The sequence below is a fragment of the Salmo salar genome, unplaced genomic scaffold (genome assembly GCF_905237065.1).
Source record: "Salmo salar unplaced genomic scaffold, Ssal_v3.1, whole genome shotgun sequence".
NCBI classification, from domain to species: domain Eukaryota; kingdom Metazoa; phylum Chordata; class Actinopteri; order Salmoniformes; family Salmonidae; genus Salmo; species Salmo salar.
In genome coordinates, this window is record NW_025548380.1 from 9450 (window position 1) to 33264 (window position 23815).

General features: G+C 40.4%; 1 protein-coding gene across 1 annotated transcript; it reads right to left on the reverse strand.

The window, feature by feature from the left end:
• Positions 1–168: 168 nt before the first annotated feature.
• On the reverse strand, positions 169–22298 carry LOC106606963 (UBA-like domain-containing protein 2). Its single transcript, XM_045712303.1, is given in 4 exon segments — positions 169–3410; positions 3412–3501; positions 11265–11321; positions 21999–22298. Coding segments are annotated over 4 exon segments (537 nt in total). The 5' UTR covers positions 22119–22298; the 3' UTR covers positions 169–3140.
• Positions 22299–23815: the final 1517 nt, after the last annotated feature.

A 23815-nucleotide genomic window follows, 5' to 3' on the forward strand; every position in this document is an offset into this window, starting at 1 on the left:
AGATTACTATAGTATTATGCAGTGTTATATCATTACTGAAGGGGTTCCCTTACAGAAAATCTCAAAAAGCAAAGTTACTATGTGTTAAAATGTGCCTTAGCAACCATATTTCAGAAAAGCACCAACATTATTCTCCGCAAAAACAAGACCCCAGAACAACTCCAACACTTAGCAGATCATACCTTATTTTATTAAACATATAAATACACATTTCAACAGGGGAAATAAACACAAAGTACAGGAGAGAAATATCTATATAAAAGCCAGATTAGAGAGATGTAAATGAGGGTCCATGAGAAGTTCTTGTGTTACTCAAGTGCACTGCAAATTGCTTGGTGTTTGACTTGTTTTAGGATTTCCATCAGGCATTCTGCACATCTTGTATGGGTGAACATGGCGTTCGAACATTTCATAACACCCAGTTTGTACAGATATCATGGGGGACCAAACGGTCTACTGTTGATCGAGATTTATGAGAGCCTTATAAAATATGTTGATGAATTCCAAAGCTGTGGCAGGAGAATGGCGACCGGGTCACATCACCACAGGAACCATAATCACCCAACACTACTGTGTCTGGGTGTGTTAGTTACCACAACAATACTGAGGAGAAGGAGCCAGTAATCCACACAGCAGGAAACACTCATTATGGGACCAACCTCCACTCCCACCTTGTTAAAAACACAGAACTGGAAAATCACCAACCAAAACTCATGCAGTTGACAACAAACGTTCCCCTTAATAGAACACGAGTTAATGAATGAGGTGGTGTTATGAACACCCCAAGAGGAACCACCGTTGAGTTTCTAATATCCATCTGAAAAGATCCATGGATTTAGAACCAGCTCAGACTACATGGCATCACAGTGGAGCAGTGTCCCTTCTTTCTGGTGACATTGACAAGGGTCCACATTGGCCAGGTGGCATCTGTTCAACGTTACATGACTGTCCATGTTGTACATTATAAAATCCTCCTCACAAGGTCACAGCTTGACAAATGTGATTTTACATGTATTCAACCAGAGGGAAGAAAGAACGTGAATATGATTGTGATTGTCTGAGTGAAGACGTGGCAGGCAGGCATAATATAAAAACATCATTTAGTGAGGGCATGAATGAATGTGACATTATTTCAGATAAAGTACCCTCTGTATACAACTGTAACCTGTTCAGACCTCCCTATTCCCTCTTTATTGTGATAATTATAATGAGAATGATTGTGAAAATGGCTACCTTTCCATCTGTCATCATTGATAGATTTGCAAATGTTCTGACATGGTCTGTTGTATGAAGAGCTCACCTATAAGTAAGACTCTGGGTTATGAAGCATTGTTCATCAGTACACTGAATCTCATAATATGTAAACATTGCCTGAACAATCATTAAGTAAATATTTGCAACCCGTACTAAATTCATAACTCTAGTTGACAAGACACTCATTTCATCATCAGTCAATCAAGTAATTCCACTATTCTAACAGAGGGAATTACACACGTTTTGAGCACTAGGAGAGATTCTGCTAATCTGACCCATTGAAACCGACTGTTTCTGCAGGGAATACATTCGGCCTCTCCCATTTAACCAGAGGTAGGACCAGTTGATCTTCTGCTAGAGGTTGTGTAGTAAATCACTGAGTGGGCCTCTACTCCCCATAGAAACCTGAAGAGGTAGCCTACTGATGGCTCACACCCATCTATGTTAGTCAAAACATTTGCAAACCAGATTAAATTCAGTGTTGACAGTATAACTGAGATCTCAATCTCGTCCCCAACCAGGTTAGGGAGTTCAACGCTTTTGCACTTTGTTTCTGCTGAGCCTTTATTTACAATGGAGTTCAGAAGATGTTTCCATAATTGTCACTGAAAACCAGTTTACATTATCAGTCAAAAGAAAGTTGACTAGGCAAGTCAGTTAAGAATTTGTTCTTATTTACAATGATGGCCTACCCCGGCCAAACCCTAACCCGGACGACGCTGGGCCAATTGTGCGCCACCCTATGGGACTCCCAATCACGGACGGTTGTGATACAGCCTGGAATCAAACCAGGGTCTGTAGGGACGCCTCTAGCACTGAGATGCAGTGCCTGAGACCGATGCGCCACTCGGGGAGTCCTTTGACATCCATAGGTAGAAAATGTTCCCAAAAACAATGATAAAAATGCATCAGCCTTTAATCTGGCTTCAATCTTCCTCAAATGATTGCATACTTTGCTGTATCTCAACACAAACTGAATTACAGTATTAACATTTCTTTACACGTCTCCTTAAAACACCGCTGATGTGAAAGTCAGCTTTCAGACACTTTAAACCAAAGCTTCGAGTCCACTCATACTGAAGAGCCCACTTCTCAGACACAACAGCATGCAGTGGAGCCACGGAGTCAAGTTTCACTAAGCTACATAGTACTTACAAAATAGAGATTTTAAAAAGGGATACATGGCAACATGAAACTTGACAAAATGGCTACAGTGTTTGCCCATGATCTGTACTATACAGATACCCATAGCACAAACAATATTGAAAACATATTTTTTCTGGGCTATAAGATCAGCCGAGAACACAAAACCATCATCATTTGTGTTGCAGTCCCATTTTGTTTTCGTCTGCTGGTTATTGTGAAATCTGGTCACATCGCTGGAGCGTTATTGAACACCAAGGGAGAGAAGAGTTTTGAAAAACAGCCAATGATCAAGCACTTTAGCAGATCACATGATCACATCCTATCCTAAGTAAGTGCTCTGCTGGGTCCAGGGCTCGACTTGTATTGATGAAGAAAACCACATTTCCCAAAGTCCTTTGGGGGGGGGGGGGTTCAGAGACTCCACCCCCTTCGTTATTCCACTTCCTCATATTGTTATTAGTGGTTCTCCCCCGGTTCTTCCCAGGCTTTGATGAGTTATGATGAAGAGAGAGAGAGGAAACAGACGTCCTCCAAAGAAGACATTGTTCATCGTCATTTTAGAAAAACAGAAAGAAAGGAAGGAAAACAACAGTAGCGTGTCTTTTCCCCTTGGCCAACAAGACCCTTTAATCCTGACAGCCAACCCCCTTAGTAGATTCATTAGGCTGCACTCAGCCCAGCCCAGCCCCACCCTCTCCTCCCTCCCTACCCAGCCCCCTTCCTCCCACACCTGGGTAGTCTCATCTCTGGCCATGCAGGACCGATACAACAGGGGTCTGCTGGGCGCTGCCGGGCTGGGACACAGGGGGCCACATGGGGGTCTGGTGCATGTGGTGATGGTGCTGGTAGTGGTGGTGGTGCATGTGGTGGCCTGTGGGCGAGGAGGGGGGCAGCCAGACGGGCTGGTGGGTGGGGGGTGATGAGGCCCAGAAGGATCCGAAGCCAGCTGTGGAGGAGGGGGGGGAGCAGGCCATGGACACCTGGGTGGGACCTCCGCCCCCCGGAGCTCCCCGAGCAGTCTGACGCCCTCAGCTTGGAGAACATGGTGATGGTGTCGGGGAAGTTAGGCGGCGTGGCTGGGGTGTTCCTTGGAGTGCACATCTGGAAAAAAGAAGACACATGGGGTTTAAAATGAGTGACTTACATTAAGTTGAATGCAAACACTTAATTAACACATTTTGTCCCAATTATTTGGTCCCCATGGGGTGCTTCCATTGCTGCTGCCTGCTGTGAACTGTATGTACCAATAGAAGGCATGATTGGTGAGTTCATAAAACAAATAGTCTAGACTAGTTAGTTAGTTACTGTTGTGGGAGGCAGTTCACTTGTAGACTTGGGCATTGTGTGCAGTACAACTGCTGAACATTTGTGAAGACAAGGTTTCTAAACCCTGCAGCCACCGACATCCATTCACTGTGGGAAACATGGCAGCTTAACATGCTGTGCAGTTGCACAAAATGTCAGATGTCCCCACTGAGGCCATGAATTACTTTATCATTTGTAAGACTGAGTGTGGTGCCTCAGGATAGAAACACCCCCAACACCAACAGGGATCAGGTAGCAGGCTAGCAGCCATTACAGGACGGAGGACTTCTTAGCATTGCAGGAGGTCAGGGCTGTTTGATTTCTAACACACAGCCATGGCCCCGCTGACATGAGGGTCACGCAAGCACCGAAATGTGGATCTAATAGTATAAAAGAGGTGTCTAAAGTTGAAAAGGTAAATTGATTAGGTCATCAAACCAGATTAGAGCCTGGGGCAGGCATGGTCATAGCTAGCTAGATACTAGACATTTTGAAAGTGGAGGGAGCAGAGTGTAGTGCAGCATACAGTATAGTATTGAGTGTATTGTGGGGAAGTGAGGCACAGTCTTAGTGTTGATGTGAGGTGACAGGTCTGTCAGAGTGAGCAGCAGCTGCTCCAGTTAGGAGATGGACAAGCATGGTTTCAGTCTGTGGGTCTGTGATGGTTGACTACACTGAAACTGCCCCTCCTGCAGGACCCAAGATGGTGGTCCATACAGGGGGTTTCCTGTTTTTCTTAGGAGAGATGTGACTGAGTTTTGCTTTAAGCTGTGAATTATTCAACTTGTTTGTTATGGAAATCAATAGTAAAGGAGATATTCAAATATGACTTATCTAGTCAAGTGATCAAATTTAGCTATAAAGCAATGAAGTCGACGCAGAAGCAATACAGCTGCTTAGACTGTCCAGATGCAGCTGTAAGGCTAACTATAAGGCTTGGTCCTAGTGAAGCAGTGAGTAGGTAGACAGAACAATAACAACCGTATGCTGGGCAGTGTTTAGCTACAGTGCTGTGCTGTGCTGGGAGGGTGTGGCTGGGGCCTTGTCTAGCAGGTTTGGCTGAGAGGAAGGGCAGGTCTGGACTGGACCCCATCTGCCGCCCATATGACGCCCACCGTTACACAAAACACATACACACATTCACAAGGGAGTTTGAACACTACGTACTTTCAAGTTACAACTGTTGCGATATCATCCTTAATGTTTACAATAGTGGTACAGCTAGTAATAGTATTAGTGGTGATAATAGTAGTAGTAGGAATAATAGCAGTAGTGATAATAGCAGTAGTGGTGACAATAGTAGTAGTGGTAGGGATAATAGTAGTAGGGATAATAGTAGTAGTGATAATAGTAGTAGTAGGGATAATATTAGTAGTAGTAGTAGTAGTAGGGATAATAGTAGTAGTAAGGATAATAGTAGTAGTAGTAGTAGTAGTAGTAGTAGTAGTAGTAGTAGTAGTAGTAGTAGGGATAATAGTAGTAGTAGGGATAATAGTAGTAGTAGTGATAATAGTAGGGATAATAGTAGTAGTAGGGATAATAGTAGTAGTAGGGATAATAGTAGTAGTAGTAGTAGTAGTGATAATAGCAGTAGTGGTAATAGTAGTAGTAGGGATAATAGTAGTAGTAGTAGTAGTGATAATAGCAGTAGTGGTAATAGTAGTAGTAGTGGTAATAGTAGTAGTGATAATAGTAGTAGGGATAGGGATAATAGTAGCAGTGATAATAGCAGTAGGGATAATAGTAGTAGTGGTAGGGATAATAGTAGTGGTGATAGGGATAATAGTAGTGGTGATAATAGTAGTGGTAGAAATAATAGTAGTGTTAGGGATAATAGCAGTGGTAGTAGTAGTAGGGATAATAGTAGTGGTGGTAATAGTAGTAGTGATAATAGTAGTAGTTGGGATAATAGTAGTAGTAGTAGTAGTAGGGATAATAGTAGTTTTAAGGATAATAGTAGTAGTAGTAGGGATAGTAGTAGTAGTAGTAGTAGTAGTAGTAGTAGTAGGGATAATAGTAGTAGTGGTAGTGATAATAGTAGTGGTAGAAATAATAGTAGTGGTAGAAATAATAGTAGTGGTAGAAATAATAGCAGTGGTAGTAGTAGTAGGGATAATAGTAGTGGTGGTAATAGTAGTAGTGATAATAGTAATAGTTGGGATAATAGTAGTAGTAGTAGTAGGGATAATAGTAGTAGTAAGGATAACAGTAGTAGTAGTAGTAGTAGTAGTAGGGATAATAGTAGTATTAGGGATAATAGTAGTAGTAGTAGTAGTAGGGATAATAGTAGTAGTAGTGATAATAGTAGTAGTAGTGATAATAGTAGTAGTAGGGATAATAGTAGTAGTAGTAGTAGTAGTAGTAGTAGTAGTAGTAGGGATAATTGTAGTAGTTGGGATAATTTTAGTAGTAGTAGTAGTAGTAGGGATAATAGTAGTAGTAGTAGGGATAATAGTAGTAGTAGTAGTAGTAGTAGTAGTGGTAGGGATAATAGTAGTAGTGGTAGGGATAATAGTAGTAGTGATAACAGTAGTAGGGATAGGGACAATAGAAGCAATGATAATAGCAGTAGGGATAATATTAGTAGTGGTAGGGATAATAGTAGTGGCGATAATAGTAGTGGTAGAAATAATAGTCGTGTTAGGGATAATAGCAGTGGTAGTAGTAGTAGGGATAATAGTAGTGGTGGTAATAGTAGTAGTGATAATAGTAGTAGTAAGGATAATAGTAGTAGTAGTAGTAGGGATAATAATAGTAGTAGTAGTAGGGATAATAATAGTAGTAGTAGTAGTAGTAGTAGTAGTAGTAGTAGTAGTAGTGATAATAGTAGTAGTAGTAGTGATAATAGTAGCAGTAGTATTGATAATAGTAGTAGTAGTAGAAGTAGTAGGGATAATAGTAGTAGTAGTAGTAGTAGGGATAGTAGTAGTAGTAGTAGGGATAATAATAGTAGTAGTAGTAGTAGGGATAATAATAGTAGTAGTAGTAGTAGTAGGGATAATAATAGTAGTAGTAGTAGTAGGGATAATAATAATAGTAGTAGTAGTAGTAGTAGTAGTAGTAGTAGTAGTAGTAGGGATAATAGTAGTAGTAGTAGTAGTAGGGATAATAATAGTAGTAGTAGTAGTAGTAGTAGTAGTAGGGATACTAGTAGTAGTAGTAGTAGTAGGGATATTAGTAGTAGTAGGGATAATAGTAGTAGTAGTAGGGATAATAGTAGTAGTAGTAGTAGTAGTAGTAGTAGTGATAATAGCAGTAGTGGTAATAGTAGTAGTAGGGATAATATTAGTAGTAGTAGTAGTAGTAGGGATAATATTATCATCATCATCATCATTAGTAGTAGTAGTAGTAGTAGTAGTAGTAGTAGTAGTAGTAGTAGTAGTAGTAGTAGTAGTAGTAGTAGTAGTAGGGATATTAGTAGTAGTTGGGATAATAGTAGTAGTAGTAGGGATAATAGTAGTAGTAGTGATAATAGCAGTAGTAGTAATAGTAGTAGTAGTGATAATAGTAGTAGCAGTGGTAATAGTAGTGATAATAGTAGTAGTAGTAGTAGTGATAATAGTAGTAGTGATAATAGTAGTAGGGATAGGGATAATAGTAGCAGTGATAATAGCAGTAGGGATAATAGTAGTAGTGGTAGGGATAATAGTAGTGGTGATAGGGATAATAGTAGTGGTGATAATAGTAGTGGTAGAAATAATAGTAGTGTTAGGGATAATAGCAGTGGTAGTAGTAGTAGGGATAATAGTAGTGGTGGTAATAGTAGTAGTGATAATAGTAGTAGTTGGGATAATAGTAGTAGTAGTAGTAGGGATAATAGTAGTTTTAAGGATAATAGTAGTAGTAGTAGGGATAGTAGTAGTAGTAGTAGTAGTAGTAGTAGTAGTAGTAGTAGTAGTGGTAGGGATAATAGTAGTAGTGGTAGTGATAATAGTAGTGGTAGAAATAATAGTAGTGGTAGAAATAATAGTAGTGGTAGAAATAATAGCAGTGGTAGTAGTAGTAGGGATAATAGTAGTGGTGGTAATAGTAGTAGTGATAATAGTAATAGTTGGGATAATAGTAGTAGTAGTAGTAGTAGGGATAATAGTAGTAGTAAGGATAACAGTAGTAGTAGTAGTATTAGGGATAATAGTAGTAGTAGTAGTAGTAGGGATAATAGTAGTAGTAGTGATAATAGTAGTAGTAGTGATAATAGTAGTAGTAGGGATAATAGTAGTAGTAGTAGTAGTAGTAGTAGTAGTAGTAGTAGGGATAATTGTAGTAGTTGGGATAATTGTAGTAGTAGTAGGGATAATAGTAGTAGTAGTAGGGATAATAGTAGTAGTAGTAGTAGTAGTAGTAGTAGTAGTAGTGGTAGGGATAATAGTAGTAGTGATAACAGTAGTAGGGATAGGGACAATAGAAGCAATGATAATAGCAGTAGGGATAATATTAGTAGTGGTAGGGATAATAGTAGTGGCGATAATAGTAGTGGTAGAAATAATAGTCGTGTTAGGGATAATAGCAGTGGTAGTAGTAGTAGGGATAATAGTAGTGGTGGTAATAGTAGTAGTGATAATAGTAGTAGTAAGGATAATAGTAGTAGTAGTAGGGATAATAGTAGTAGTAGTAGTAGGGATAATAATAGTAGTAGTAGTAAAGTAGTAGTAGTAGTAGTAGTAGTAGTGATAATAGTAGGGATAATAATAGTAGTAGGGATAATAGTAGTAGTAGTAGTGATAATAGTAGTAGTAGTAGTAGTAGTAGTGATAATAGTAGTAGTAGTAGTAGTAGTAGTAGTAGTAGTAGTAGTAGTAGTAGTAGTAGTAGTAGTGATAATAGTAGCAGTAGGGATAATAGTAGCAGTAGTATTGATAATAGTAGTAGTAGTAGCAGTAGTAGGGATAATAGTAGTAGTAGTAGTAGTAGTAGTAGGGATAATAGTAGTAGTAGTAGGGATAATAGTAGTAGTTGTAGTAGGGATAATAATAGTAGTAGTAGTAGTAGGGATAATAATAGTAGTAGTAGTAGTAGTAGTAGTAGTAGGGATAATAGTAGTAGTAGGGATAATAATAGTAGTAGTAGTAGTAGTGATAATAATAATAGTAGTAGGGATAATAATAATAGTAGTAGTAGTAGTAGTAGTAGTAGTAGTAGTAGTAGTAGTAGTAGTAGTGATAATAGTAGTAGTAGGGATAATAGTAGTGATGGTAATAGTAGTGGTAGTGATAATAGTAGTAGTAGGGATAATAGTAGTGCTGGTAATAGTAGTGATAATAGTAGTAGGGATAATAGTAGTGCTGGTAATAGTAGTGGTAGTGATAATAGTAGTTGTAGTAGGGATAACAGTAGTGATGGTAGTATTAGTAGGGATAATAGTAGTAGTAGGGATAATAGTAGTAGTAGTAGTAGTAGTAGTAGTAGTAGTGATAATAGTAGTAGTAGTAGGGTAATAGTAGTAGTAGTAGTGATAATAGTAGTAGTAGTAGTAGGGATAATAGTAGTAGTAGTGATAATAGCAGTAGTGGTAATAGTAGTAGTAGTGGTAATAGTAGTAGTAGTGGTAATAGTAGTGGTGATAATAGTAGTAGTAGTAGTGGTGATAATAATAGTAGTAGTAGTAGTAGTAGTAGTAGTAGTAGGGATAATAGTAGTAGGGATAATAGTAGTGATGGTAATAGTAGTGGTAGTGATAATAGAAATAGTAGTAGTAGGGATAATAGTAGTGATGGTAGTAGTAGTAGGGATAATAGTAGTGGTGGTAATAGTTGTGGTAGCAGTTTGATTCGTTTACAGGAAGGTCCTAGTAAATCATTATATTTGGTCAGGCTATGGGCTAAAACCAGAACTTCTCCTACAGTATTTATGGTCTTGTTTTGTCATCAGAAGGCACAGGGTAGAGCTTGTACAGCCCCACAGCAACACAAACAGTCACATCCCTCATGGGATCACACACCAGAGGGGAAACAGGTGAGATGACAAATGCCATGTGCTACTATTACTACCACTACTATGATCACCACTACTACGACTACCACCACCACCACTACGACTACCACCACTACCACTACTACCACCACCAGAGTGCACTACCCACTTTCCATGAATTAAATTATGTACAGAGTAATGAAAAGACTTGTTTTCTCAGGTCAAGTACTAGGCCTAATTAAATAAATAAAAACCCAGCCCCATGTTAACAACAAGCAATACAACCCTGGATGTCAAGTGGTTGTGGAAATGTGACCCTTCGGTGTAGCTTTAAGGCTATAAGAGTCCCTTACATATACACATATTTGTTCTCCATGTATAGTCAATAGTGTTTGATTGAGGGCAGTGTTGTTTACATTATTGTTGCTACACGGAGCTCTTTCTTACCCACACCCACTGTTTCCCCTGTGGCTCCCCCAGGCCCCAAGGAGAGTGCAGGGCAGCCTAGAGAGAGAGAGAGGGGGAAGGACTAACACCCGCAATACATGGAGATGGCTTGCAGCTGCTGATGACTGACTCTCCACACTCTATCCTTTAACAGCCCTTCCTCCTCCTCTGTAGCAGATAGCTCTCTTACATCACTCCTCCCAGCATGCACATGCCCGCCTCACACACAAACACACTTGTACACATGCACACTCACTCGCAAACACACAAACACCTTCCAGCGGTGTGACGTAATGGCTACACCGAAAATAATAACAAACCCTGGCCCCCGCCACTCACACACTTCCTCTCTCTCAAGCTCGAACATGCTCCTCCCACCCAAGAGGAAGGGAAAGAAGAGAGAAAACCAAAACAATGTTGTAGCAGCAGAGCAGCAGCAGACAGATGATAAGGGGATGGCTGGGTTCAGTGTGCACGTCAACACTGCATGCTCACAGCACAGCCTCCATGTGGTAAACGTTACGTTACATTACATTACCAGCTCGCCGCTCCAGGGCTTTTACTGGTCAGTTGAAGCAGAAATGGTTTCATGCATGGACCACATGATCACTATAGCCGTTAGGGAATAGCATTGCGTAAATTGGCTTGGGCCAAGAACAGGGGCCAGCCTTGTGCCATTGCTTTCATCACGGTTAAATTAGCTATTAGGACCCAGCTACTTCGCTGTGCCTGACATATGGAGTTGGCATAACAATGCATATTTTCATGCAATTCATGTTGAAGGAAAAGGTTTCAAAATATTGTGTAAGGTTTAAGAATTCATGATATGAAACATGTGTTGCACTAAAAAGCATGGTGCCGGTCCATGTGGCAGTATATCTTAAGTAAGCTTAACCTAAAAGGCTTGGGCAGTGTTGAAAACCAATAAGCACCGTGGAGTAGTACAGCAGGATGTAGACTATACTACTCAGGAGCGATAACTCCAGTGATGTCACTCTGCCAGACACAGCTGTACTACTATGCCCATGGCTCTAGTCCTGTCCTGTTGGTGAATCTGTCCCTCTGACTGAAGAGGAAGAGCAGACTGGCCTGGCCACCGACACTGCAGCCATGCCTTAAATTAGCTCCCTGAACACACTGACAGAATGTAATACATGCCGTAAGCCCTTTTTTATTTTTTAGGGGGAACAAAATGCACTTACCATCTGGTGGTGGTGACTAGGGATGTTGGCCTCCTGGAAAAAGGAGCTTAAGGCTGTCTGTGGAGGGAGAGAGAGAGACAGAACGAGGGGAAGAGAGGAAATTGTGTGTGAGAACATTGTGAGAACATGAACTGTCATTTGCGGAAGGGTGGGCATTTGATCTTTGACTGTTCAAGTACTCGCACGATTTGTTTCTGAATATTCGTGAAAAAAACTACTTTTAGAACACAAGGCCCGCACTGGAAAAAATGTGTGCATTTATCTATGCCAACAGTGCGCAACAATGCGTCATTTATCATAACCATCAAAGATAATGAATCCTAATTGCTAAATTGCCTCATATATACACGGAGTGAACAAAAACATTAAGAACACCTTTCTAATATTGAGTTGCGAATGACCCCCCCCCTCCTTTACCCTCAGAACAGCCTCAATTCGTCGGGGCATGGACTCTTCAAGGTGTCCTTTGGGTGGTGGACCACTCATGATACACAGAAAACTGTTGAACATGTAAAAACCCACCAGCGTTGCAGTTCTTGAAACAAAACCATCTCAATTGTCTCCGGGCTTAAAAAAAATGTATTTAACATGCCTCCTCCCCTTCATCTACACTGATTGAAGTGTATTTAACAGGTGATGTCAATTAGGGATCATAGCATTCACCTGGATTCATCTGGTCAGAGCAGGTGTTCATAATGTTTTGTACACTCAGTGTATATTCAATCAATTAAAAAACAAGTGCCATTTAAGATACATTTACTGAAACTGTAATATCAACTGGTTATATTATATATTGGAACTCAGTCTTCAAAAATGTAGTAACCTCAGCAGTGTGGCATTTTCTTGTAGAAGCCTATAGCTTGTTTTGTTAATTTAGCAGACAAGACTTATTTCCAGAGCCCTTATCACAGTCAAGACACATCTATTTTATAGTAGCAGTTAAGAGCGTTCGAATCCTGAGCTGACTTGGGAAAAATCTGTCGATGTGCCCATGAGCAAGACACTTAACCCTAATTGCTCTGGATAAGAGCATCTGCTAAATGACTAAAATGTACAAATGTAACATAACAGAATAAAATAGAACCGAATAGTGCGAAGTGATGCACATCTGATCATTTGAAAAGGGTTACAAACCAAAATACGTACAGTTGAAGTCGAAAGTTTACATACAGTTAGGTTGGAGTCATTAAAACTCGTTTTTCAACCACTCCACAAATTTCTTGTTAACAAACTATAGTTTTGGCTAGAGGTCGACCGATTATGATTTTTCAACGCCGATATCGATTATTGGCGGACCAAAAAAAGCCATTAAATCGGACGATTTTTTATTTTTTTATTTGTAATAATGAAGATTACAACAATACTGAATGAACACTTATTTTAACTTAATATAATACAACAATAAAATCAATTTAGCCTCAAATAAATAATGAAACGTTCAATTTGGTTTAAATAATGCAAAAACAAAATGTTGGAGAAGAAAGTAAAAGTGCAATATGTGCCATGTAAGAAAGCTAACGTTTAAGTTCCTTGCTCAGAACATGAGAACATATGAAAGCTGGTGGTTCCTTTTAACATGAGTCTTCAATATTCCCAGGTAAGAAGTTTTAGGTTGGAGTTATTATAGGAATTATAGGACTATTTCTCTCTATACGATTTGTATTTCATATACCTTTGACTATTGGATGTTCTTATAGGCACTTTAGTATTGCCAGTGTAACAGTATAGCTTCCGTCCCTCTCCTCGCCCCTATCTGGGCTCGAACCAGGAACACATCGACAACAGCCACCCTCGAAGCAGCGTTACCCATGCAGAGCAAGGGGAAAAACTACTCCAAGTCTCAGAGCGAGTGACGTTTGAAACGCTATTAGCGCGCACCCGGCTAACTAGCTAGCCATTTCACATCGGTTACACCAGCCTAATCTTGGGAGTTGACAGGCTTGAAGTCATAAACAGCGCAATGCATTGCGAAGGGCTGCTGGCAAATGCATGAAAGTGCTGTTTGAATGAACACTTACGAGCCTGTTGCTGCCTACCATCGCTCAGTCAGACTGCTCTATCAAATCATAGACTTAATTATAACATAATAACACACAGAAATACGAGCCTTAAGTCATTAATATGGTCGAATCCGGAAACTATCATCTCGAAAACAATACTTTTTCCTGTCAGTGAAATGCGGAAACGTTCCGTATTTTATCTAACGGGTGGCATCTCTAAGTCTAAATATTCCTGTTACAGTGCACAACCTTCAATGTTATGTCATAATTACGTAAAATTCTGGCAAATTAGTTCGCAACGAGCCAGGTGGCCCAAACTGTTGCATATACCCTGACTCTGTGTGCAATGAACGCAAAATGACACAATTTCACCTGGTTAATATTGCCTGCTAACCTGGATTTCTTTTAGCTAAATATGCAGGTTTAAAAATACATACTTCTGTGTATTGATTTTAAGAAAGGCATTGATGTTTATGGTTAGGTACAGTCGTGCAACGATTGTGCTTTTTTCGCAAATGCGCTTTTGTTAAATCATCCCCCATTTGGCGAAGTCGGCTGTCTGTGTTAGGAAGAAATAGTCTTCACAGTTCGCAACGAGCCAGGCGGCCCAAACTGCTGCATATACCCTGACTCTGTTTGCAAGAGAAGTGACACATTTTCCCTAGTTAAAAGAAATTCATGTTAGCAGGCAATATTAACTAAATATGCAGGTTTAAAAATATATACTTGTGTATTGATTTTAAGAAAGGTATTGATGTTTATGGTTGGAGCAACGTGTACCTAAGCGATTATATGCAATGCAGGACAGGCTAGATAAACTAGTAATATCATCAACCATGTGTAGTTAACTAGTGATTATGATTGATTGATTGTTTTTTATAAGATAAGTTTAATGCTAGCTAGCAACTTACCTTGGCTTCTTACTGCATTCGCGTATCAGGCAGGCTCCTCGTGGAGTGCAATGTAAAGCAGGTGGTTAGAGCGTTGGACTAGTTAACCGTAAGGTTGCAAGATTGAATCCCCGAGCTGACAAGGTAAAAATCTGTCATTCTGCCCCTGAAAAAGGCAGTTAACCCACCGTTCCTAGGCCGTCATTGAAAATAAGAATGTGTTCTTAACTGACTCGCCTAGTTAAAGAAAGGTCTTGAAATTAAAAATTAAAAAATACAAATCGTCCAAATCGGCGTCCAAAAATACCGATTTACGAGTGTTATGAAAAGTTGAAATCGGCCCTAATTAATCGTCCATTCCGATTAATCGGTCGACTTCTAGTTTTGGCAAGTCGGTTAGGACATGTACTTTGTGCATGACACAAGTAATTTTTCCAACAATTGTTTACAGACAGATTATTTCACTTATAATTCACTGTATCACAATTCCAGTGGGTCAAATGTTTACATACACTAATTTTACTGTGCCTTTAAACAGCTTGGAAAATTCCAGAAAATGATGTCATGGCTTTAGAAGCTTCTGATAGGCTAATTGACATCATTTGAGTCAATTGGAGGTGTACCTGTGGATGTATTTCAAGGCCTACCTTCAAACTCAGTGCCTCTTTGCTTGACATCATAGGAAAATCAAAAGAAATCAGCCAAGACTTCAGAAAAAAAAGTTGTTGACCTCCACAAGTTTGGTTCACCCTTGGGAGCAATTTCCAAATGCCTGAAGGTACCACGTTCATATGTACAAACAATAGTACGCAAGTATAAACACCATGGCACCACGCAGCCGTCATACCACTCAGGAAGGAGACGCAGTTTGTCTCCTAGAGATGAATGTACTTTGGTGCGAAGAGCGCAAATCAATCCCAGAACAACAGCAAAGGACCTTGTGAAGATAATGGAGGAAACAGGTACAAAAGTATCTATATCCACAGTAAAGTGAGTCCTAAATCGACATAACTTGAAAGGCCGCTCAGCAAGGAAGAAGCCACTGCTCCAAAACCACCATAAAAAAAGCCAGACTACGGTTTGCAACTGCACATGGGGACAAAGATAGTACTTTTTGGAGAATTGTCCTTTGGTCTGATAACAATGTTTATTATGGCCAAACAGTTCTATGTTTGGAGGAAAAAGGGGGACGCTTGCAAGCCGAAGAACACCATCCCAACCGTGAAGCACGGGGGTGGCAGCATCATGTTGTGGGAGTGCTTTGCTGCAGCAGGGACTGGTGCAATTCACAAAATAAATGGCATCATGAGGATGGAAAATTATGTGGATATATTGAAGCAACATCTCAAGACATCAGTCAGGAAGTTAAAACTTGGTCGCAAATGGGTCATCCAAATGGACAATGACCCCAAGCATACTTCCAAAGTTGTGGCAAAATGGCTTAAGGCCAACAAAGTCAAGGTATTGGAGTGGCCATCACAAAGCCCTGACCTCAATCCTATAGAAAATTTGTGGGCAGAACTGAAAAAGTGTTTGCGAGCAAGGAGGCCTACAACCCTGACTCAGTTACACCAGTTCTGTCAGGAGGAATGGGCCAAAATTCACCCAACTTATTGTGGGAAGCTTGTGGAAGGCTACCCGAAATGTTTGACCCAAATTAAACAATTTAAAGGCAATGCTACCAAATACTAATTGAATGTATGTAAACTTCTGACCCACTGGGAATGTGATGAAAGAAATAAAAGCTGAAATAAATCATTCTCTCTACTATTATTCTGACATTTCACATTCTTAAAATAAAGTGGTGATCCTAACTGACCTAAAACAGGGAATTTTTACTAGGATTAAATGTCAGGAATTATGAATGTATTTGGCTAAGGTTTATGTAAACTTCCGACTTCAACTGTGTTTATTTTTTTCGGATATACACAGTTGTCTAGTTTATTCTGCCTGTTCTTTGGAATTTTCTAAATGGAATAACAATTCCACTTTGAACACTGCACGGGGATGAATTATGACCATGACATCTGTTTGGTGAGTAGGCCTAGGCTTAATGATTCTGATGAAAATACACTGTCTTTATCAAACTAATGTTTCAGCATATTTCAGAGTAGAACCTATCTATATCTATGGGGGGGTTATATATAGCCAAGGCTAACCAATTCTAAAATGGCACTAGTAGTTCGCAAAGTGGGGTCGTCACTAGTTACCACAGCCACAAGGTCAAGCTCCCGAGTGGCGCAGCGGTTTAAGGCACTGCATCTCAGTGCTAGAGGTGTCACTACAGACCCTGGTTCGATTCCAGGCTGTATCACAACCGGCTGTGATTGGGAGTCCCATAGGGCGGCGCACAATTGGCCCAGCGTCGTCCGGGTAAGGCCGTCATTGTAAATAAGAATTTGTTCTTAACTGACATGCCTAGTTAAATAAAGGTTAAATAAAAAAAATAAACCCTGCCTGTTTCTACAATGTCTCTTCTTAAAATCAGATTTTAAATCTAACCCATAACCCTAACCACAATGCTAACCTTATGCTGAACCTTAAGACCAAAAAGCTAATTTTTTGTTTTCATGAATTGTTCCGTACAGCCAATTTTGACTTTGTGGTAACTAGTGACAACCGCAAAGTAGCATATTAAAGCAGAAAATGACGCAATTATTACAAAACTGCAGCGCATTGTTGGAACACATATTTCCCTACTTCAGTCAACCAGTCCATTTTGAATTTGTGATAAAACTGATGTCATTTGGCAAGGAATGTAGCTTGTGTATCCCATCAGTTAGATACGTTTTTATAGGCATTTAGTTCTGTAGGCCTAATGGGAGCTTGTGTATCCCATCAGTTAGATCAGTTTTTAATGGGCATTTATGTAGGCCTAATGGGAGCTTGTGTATCCCATCAGTTAGATCAGTTTTTAATGGGCATTTCTGTAGGCCTAATGGGAGCTTGTGTATCCCATCAGTTAGATCAGTTTTTAATGGGCATTTCTGTAGGCCTAATGGGAGCTTGTGTATCCCATCAGTTAGATCAGTTTTTAATGGGCATTTCTGTAGGCCTAATGGGAGCTTGTGTATCCCATCAGTTAGATCAGTTTTTAATGGGCATTTATGTAGGCCTAATGGGAGCTTGTGTATCCCATCAGTTAGATCAGTTTTTAATGGGCATTTCTGTAGGCCTAATGGGAGCTTGAGTGTGCATTCAACACGCGTGTGTAGAGGGAGCGGTCAGAACACAACTGAGTGAGTGAGACAAGGAGAGCAGAACTGTGTGATGCTTGGCTTGTTTTTTTTGTTTTGTGTGTTATGCAAATGCACATGTACAAATTGAACATTAGAGTCAAAACAAATTAACATTGTCTTCAATAAAAAAAATTGGACCAAATAGTTCTACAGTATAAAAAAATTATTGAGTTTTGACGTCTGTTCAAGTACTCATGCCCATCCTTAGTTTACGGACCACAAAACAGTAGTAACACATTTCACCTTCCTTTCCGCTCACACTGGAGAGCCTGACCCCCATCCCCCTCTGCTAGCATCGGCCTATGGGTCAGTTGGTACGAGTAGATCACATGACTCTGGGGTTAAAACTATTATCCTCCACTGTCTAAAACAGGGTTTGTAAACCACGCGGAGAGAGAGGCAGTGGCAGACAGGCTAACGGCTCAGTGAGAAAGAATGTACACACTACACAGGCTTGTTTAAAATCATAATTAGCATGGAAAAGAAGATCGCTAGAAGCCTAGTACTGTTCCTTTACTTAAAACTAGTGTTTACAACTCAGTGACATGTAAACACTTTAGGCTATATAAACTACCGTGAATAGGGTATGTGCTATATTCTCAGGGACAATTCACATAGGCCACAACAAAACCTTGTTTGTGACAGCCTTCCTCTGACGGGCTATGAGAAAACAATGTAAACAAGTAGTCCTACTTTCAGTTGCTGCCCTTGAACACAAACAAGGAAGTCCATAGGCTACTTCTATTGTTTCACTCTGTTGTGAATACAAAGGCCAGCCTGGTAAGGACACCATGGTCCAGAAACAAAAATACACTGATACCAAAACATATCCTTAGTAGTTTATCAGATTTTATTGCAAGATACCAGTTTTATGATTCATGTAGTCTGACTGGCCCATGATTCAGGTTCTTTTTAAGAGGTGGAAAATTGACAAATGCTGTGTCATTCCTTCGTATACAAATCGCCTCAAATATGAATGTGTCTTAGTAACTGGATTAAAATAATTGCATGCAGCCTACTACTAAAATGACAGCCTCCATTTCCCTTCACTAGAATCTCTCTTTGCAAACACTTCAATGAATGTGTGGTTTCCCCTCATGGCTGAAGCCGGCCCCCTCCCCCACAAACCATGCTCTGTGGTTGTTTGACAACAGCAGCAGTAGTGCTGGAATGTCTGCTGCTCAACGTGACACACATATCAACATGAATGTGCTGCACTGCCATTGTCTACCAGGCTGCTGGGATCACACTGTTCTTTGACTGTTTATGTTTTTTAAATGTTAAGTGTGTTTCTGTGTACATCCAAGACCATCAACAACGGTTCCGTTTCACACACAAATTATGTAGGTTACAAACACACAGTGCAACACCATATCTAAGAGCATCGGCATAAAGGTTTCAGTACTACTCATGGGCTTTAAGTGAGAGCATCCATTACCTTACAGAGCAGAGAACCTAGCAATGGAGCAGAGAACCTAGCAATGGAGCAGAGAACCTAGCAATGGAGCAGAGAACCTAGCAATGGAGCAGAGAACCTAGCAATGGAGCAGAGAACCTAGCAATGGAGCAGAGAAGAGTCATGACAGTGTTGCTTATGTAACATGACTGACAGAACACGGCAATGAAGCCCAGCACTAGGCCTATATAAAAGCAGAAGAATTGAACAGGCGTCTAAATGAGGGAAGAGCAAACAATAACAAAAACATATTTTTAAAAACAGCCTGAAATAGAATAGGATAAATAAATATAGGTGAACACAAAAAGAATACTTAGGGTGATACGGAAGAGTGCAGAAGAAAGAAGTGCATTAATAATGGTGTAGTAACAGGGATAATGAGGCTGAGTGGGGGCTGTGCCCTGAGGGAGTGACAGCCTGCCCTGCAGCCAAGAGCCATGAGCAGACACGACGACACAGCCTGCCCTGCAGCCAGGAGCCATGAGCAGACACGACAACACAGCCTGCCCTGCAGCCAGGAGCCATGAGCGGACACAGCCTGCCCTGCAGCCAAGAGCCATGAGCAGACACGACGACACAGCCTGCCCTGCAGCCAGGAGCCATGAGCATCACACGACGACACAGCCTGCCCTGCAGCCAGGAGCCATGAGCAGACACGACAACACAGCCTGCCCTGCAGCCAGGAGCAGCCCAGTGAGAGGGACATTATACTGACATCATAGAAAGATGACTAGCCACAAAAACATTAAATTAACTAATAAAGGCTAACATTTTGAGATTGTATTATACATAAATATTTTATATAGAGAGACTCTACATATAGACAATATGTATGCACAATATATACACAGAGAGCACAAAACATTAGGAACACCTTCCTAATATTGAGTTGCACCCCCTATGCCCTCAGAATAGCCTCAATTCGTTGGGGCATGGACTCTACAAGGTGTCGAAAACATTCCACAGGGATGCTGGTCCATGTTGACTCCAATGCTTCCTACAGTTGTGTCAAGTTGGCTGGATGTCCTTTGGGTGGTGGACCATTCCTGATACACACGGGAAACTGTTGAGGATGAAAAACCCAGCAGCATTGCAGTTCGTGACACACTCAAACCGGTGCGCCTGGCACCTACTACCATACCCCATTCAAAGGCACTTAAATATTTTGTCTCGCTCATTCACCCTCTGAATGGCACACAATGTCTCAATTGTCTCAAGGCTTAAAAATATTTTGTTAACCTGTCTCCTCCACTTCATCTACACTGATTGAAGTGGATTTAACAAGTAACATTAATAAGGGATCATAGCTTTCACCTGGTCAGTCTATGTCATGGAAAGAGCAGGTGTTCCTAATATTTTGACCCTCCACTCCTTAGCCAACAGCACCTGGGGGAGCTCAGCCCAGCCATAGGCAACTAGCCCTTTAACCTTGAGCCAGACAGGTTGCCCAGAGTTGTCTCTGCAATGCATCTGCTCCAATCAAGCTACAGGCCGACTCTGTTCTCAGAAGCTTGGGAGGACCTGAGCAGCCTCCTCAGCCCCTTCAAACCACCTGGCCCAGCCACTTCTGCTCGCGTGTAAGCACTAACAAAAGCTTGGCCATTAGACAGAGCGGAGGTGTGTTTGGGAAACCATCTGGAAGCAGAGGCCTGAAGCCTCAGATCTTCTCAGCATCTCTCTGTTGTCCATACTTAGGGCCCTGTTGAATATTTCAAACCAGTGGCCAGCTGAGCTTTTCAAACAGGAGCGGATATAGCCTACAAGGCTTTGCATACTTTTCATTATACATTACTCTAGGGTGTGCTTCAACATGAACTGGATTTTTCTTTCATATCATGTAGTGAATTATTTATTCACTAAATAGGTATGTTACTATTATGCTCATTCAAATTACAATTCCACCTTGCTGCTCTGGCTGAAGCCATGACTGAAAAGGGTCACGCTGTGTGTCAGCTTAGAAGAAACGCCTGTTCATATGGTGTGCATCTCTGAGCCAGGACTAGGAGTACTGGATATGAAGAACTGGAAGGATAAGGCACCGTAATCTGCCTAAAGATAGATATCCCCTATGAATACTCCTGGACAAGAGTACGGTCAATCCAGCAGGTCCGCTGTGACCCCTGTCCCTAACCTTGTTCAACAAGCAATCATAAACACAATGTTCTTTAAATGTGTGTTTGTAAGTGTGTTTATTGGTGCACTACTCTTACGCAGCCAAATATGGAAAGTAATAACTAGTAGAAGCTTGTTCCAAAATTGGAAGTGTGTATTGACTGGTTATAAGTCATACCAGTTGGAACAGAGGTATGAATTGCTGTGTGTGCTAGCTATGTAACATACATGCTATTACACTAAATAGCCTACACATTTTCAGAGCTGCAGCAATATTAAAAAAAAACAAAGGCAACGTTTGAGACACCTTTTACTTACTACAACAATGGGGTCTGGACAGGAAGAGCCTCTGCGTGTTTGGTGATGTCAAGTCAAGAATATAAACAATGTTTACCTTATGGATTCAAAAACCTCAACCAGGTATTTTCTTTCTGGACACTCCTATTCAGACATAATTGATGGAAAGCGCTCTAACGTTACATTATCTAGCTAATTCGCTCTCTGGATAGTTAGTTAGTTAGTTAGTTAGTTAGTTAGTTAGTTAGTTAGTTACCAAAAGCCGGTTGCACTATTACTGTATCTAGCTAAATTAGACGCTCGAGATTGATTATGTTCATATAGCATTGAAAGAAATCGGATCAGACTACTATGAACTGCAACCATGGCTAGTTAGATAATGCAAATGTATATTGAATAGGGTCAAAATGAAAAACCTAACATAAAATAACCAACGTAACCAATACAGATATCAAAATAATAACGTTAGCAGCATCAATTTCCCATCTAGTTAACGTTAACTGGTGTGAACAGTCAAAGCAGAAATTCGATGGCAAACACCGCATTTCCTAATGTTAGACCAGGTCTTCCGGATTATTCACCGTAAAAGCATGGTCGTATGACTGGGTTTACTTACATGGTTGTAAAAAAAAATCGCCACACTAATTTCGGAGAACTTCTCCTTCTTTGCCTTTGTTAGCTAGCTAAAGTTAGTTAGTGCATCGCTATGAAACCAACATATAAACACACACATCGCATACCTCGAATTGCCAGTGAGCCGCTTGAAGAAGCTGCTTCGCTTGATCAGCAGCACAACCAGCAGTCAAAACAAACTGGTTGATCATCACTTGATGCCTGAGTTCGTCCATATTCACCGACATAACCGCTTTTCACCCCCCACCTCAGTTATTTTATCGTTGAAACCTGGGAAAACAAAGTCTCGTTTTTGTTCTTCAAAATTTCGAAATCATTCGCTCAAACCTGACCCTCCTTACCACGCTCTACCCTCGCCTTCCAGTAACAACAAATATGTCCATGTCATCACCAACAACAAAGCCAAGCACAACAGCTGATTGGATAAACAAGTCAGGAAGATTGTACGGGCTGGTACACCATTGGCTATCACGCGAGCCAGCAAGCTGTTGGAGTAAGGTAATTACAGGGTACATATATATTCATGGATTGGATACCAGAGGATGAGTAAATCACACCTATTGGCTTATTTCTATAAGAAGGTATATGAGGGTCGTTCAGTAATTGGTCAATTTAGAGATAACGTATTGAAAAGGTCCAGGATTGGTATTTCTATTGTAAATATTTACAGCAACGTTATGATGGTTGTCTTTGTGCCAGACCAAACAGTCAGAGACATATTGTTCTGGTTACAATATAGGCACGTTTCAAATGCTGTACATTTGATCATAATAACAGTAGTCGATAATATAACAGCTTATGGACGGTGAGTAAAGCCTACTGTTCATACTTGTTTTTTCCCAAACAGAAAATACATCGGTAATAATAAATGTGCTATGCTGTCGGCGAGTCTCTGAATAGCTGATACTATGTTATGAGACAGCATATACAGAAGAAAAGGGTATTCATTTCTGGCTGCATTGGTGCCCAAACACGTTCCGTGTGTTATTCTCTGTGATTATCTCTGAGTACTATCCACTAGGCAGTGGGACGTCAAGGTCCCTCCCTGCAAGACTGAATAATTCAGCTGAGGTGTAGATATACAATATATTAAAGGTGAAAGCGTGACAGAGAAGACTATCTATTATGTATTGTAGGTGGGTGTTACCTGGATCATGTGAATTTGATGGTGTCTATTAATAATGGATTGGAGACTACACACACAACTCTTCAAACAGTCAATTATGACAATATGTTAATTTATTGTGTTCAAAATCTATAATCTGAAATCGGTTTTAAATAGGGGTCCCCAAAGGTTCCCAGAGGATCTCAAATCCCACCTTTCCTCTATTCTTTCTGACTTTTTTTCTGCATAGCAACATAGTACTCCATCATTTACTTTAATCAGTTGTCTGTGTATTTTAAATAGGCTCACAAATGACATGCATTTTGGCCCATTTATTTTGAGACTGATGAGTAAATTCACTTTACTAATTATTGGAGATGTTTTCATTCCAAATAATAGCATTTGGAATAAGGCTTTGGAAACATGTTCTTTCACATGGAAAGATAGCTCTGGGAATAGTGACCTCATGTTCCAGAATGGTCTAATGAACTATTCAAGGAAATAATTTACTCATTCAAAGGTTTTTCTTTATTTTTAATATTTTCTACATTGTAGAATAATAGGGAAGACACATAAAATATGAAATAACACATATGGAATCATGTAGTAACCAAAACATATATTTTATATTCTTCAAAGTAGCCACTGTTTGCCTTGATGACAGCTTTGCACACTCTTGACATTATATGTAACCTTTATTTAACTAGTCAAGTCAGTTATGAACAAATTCTTATTTACAACGACGGCCTACCCCCGACAACACTGGGCCAATTGTGCGCCGCCCTATGGGACTCCCAATCATGGCCAGATGTGATGCAG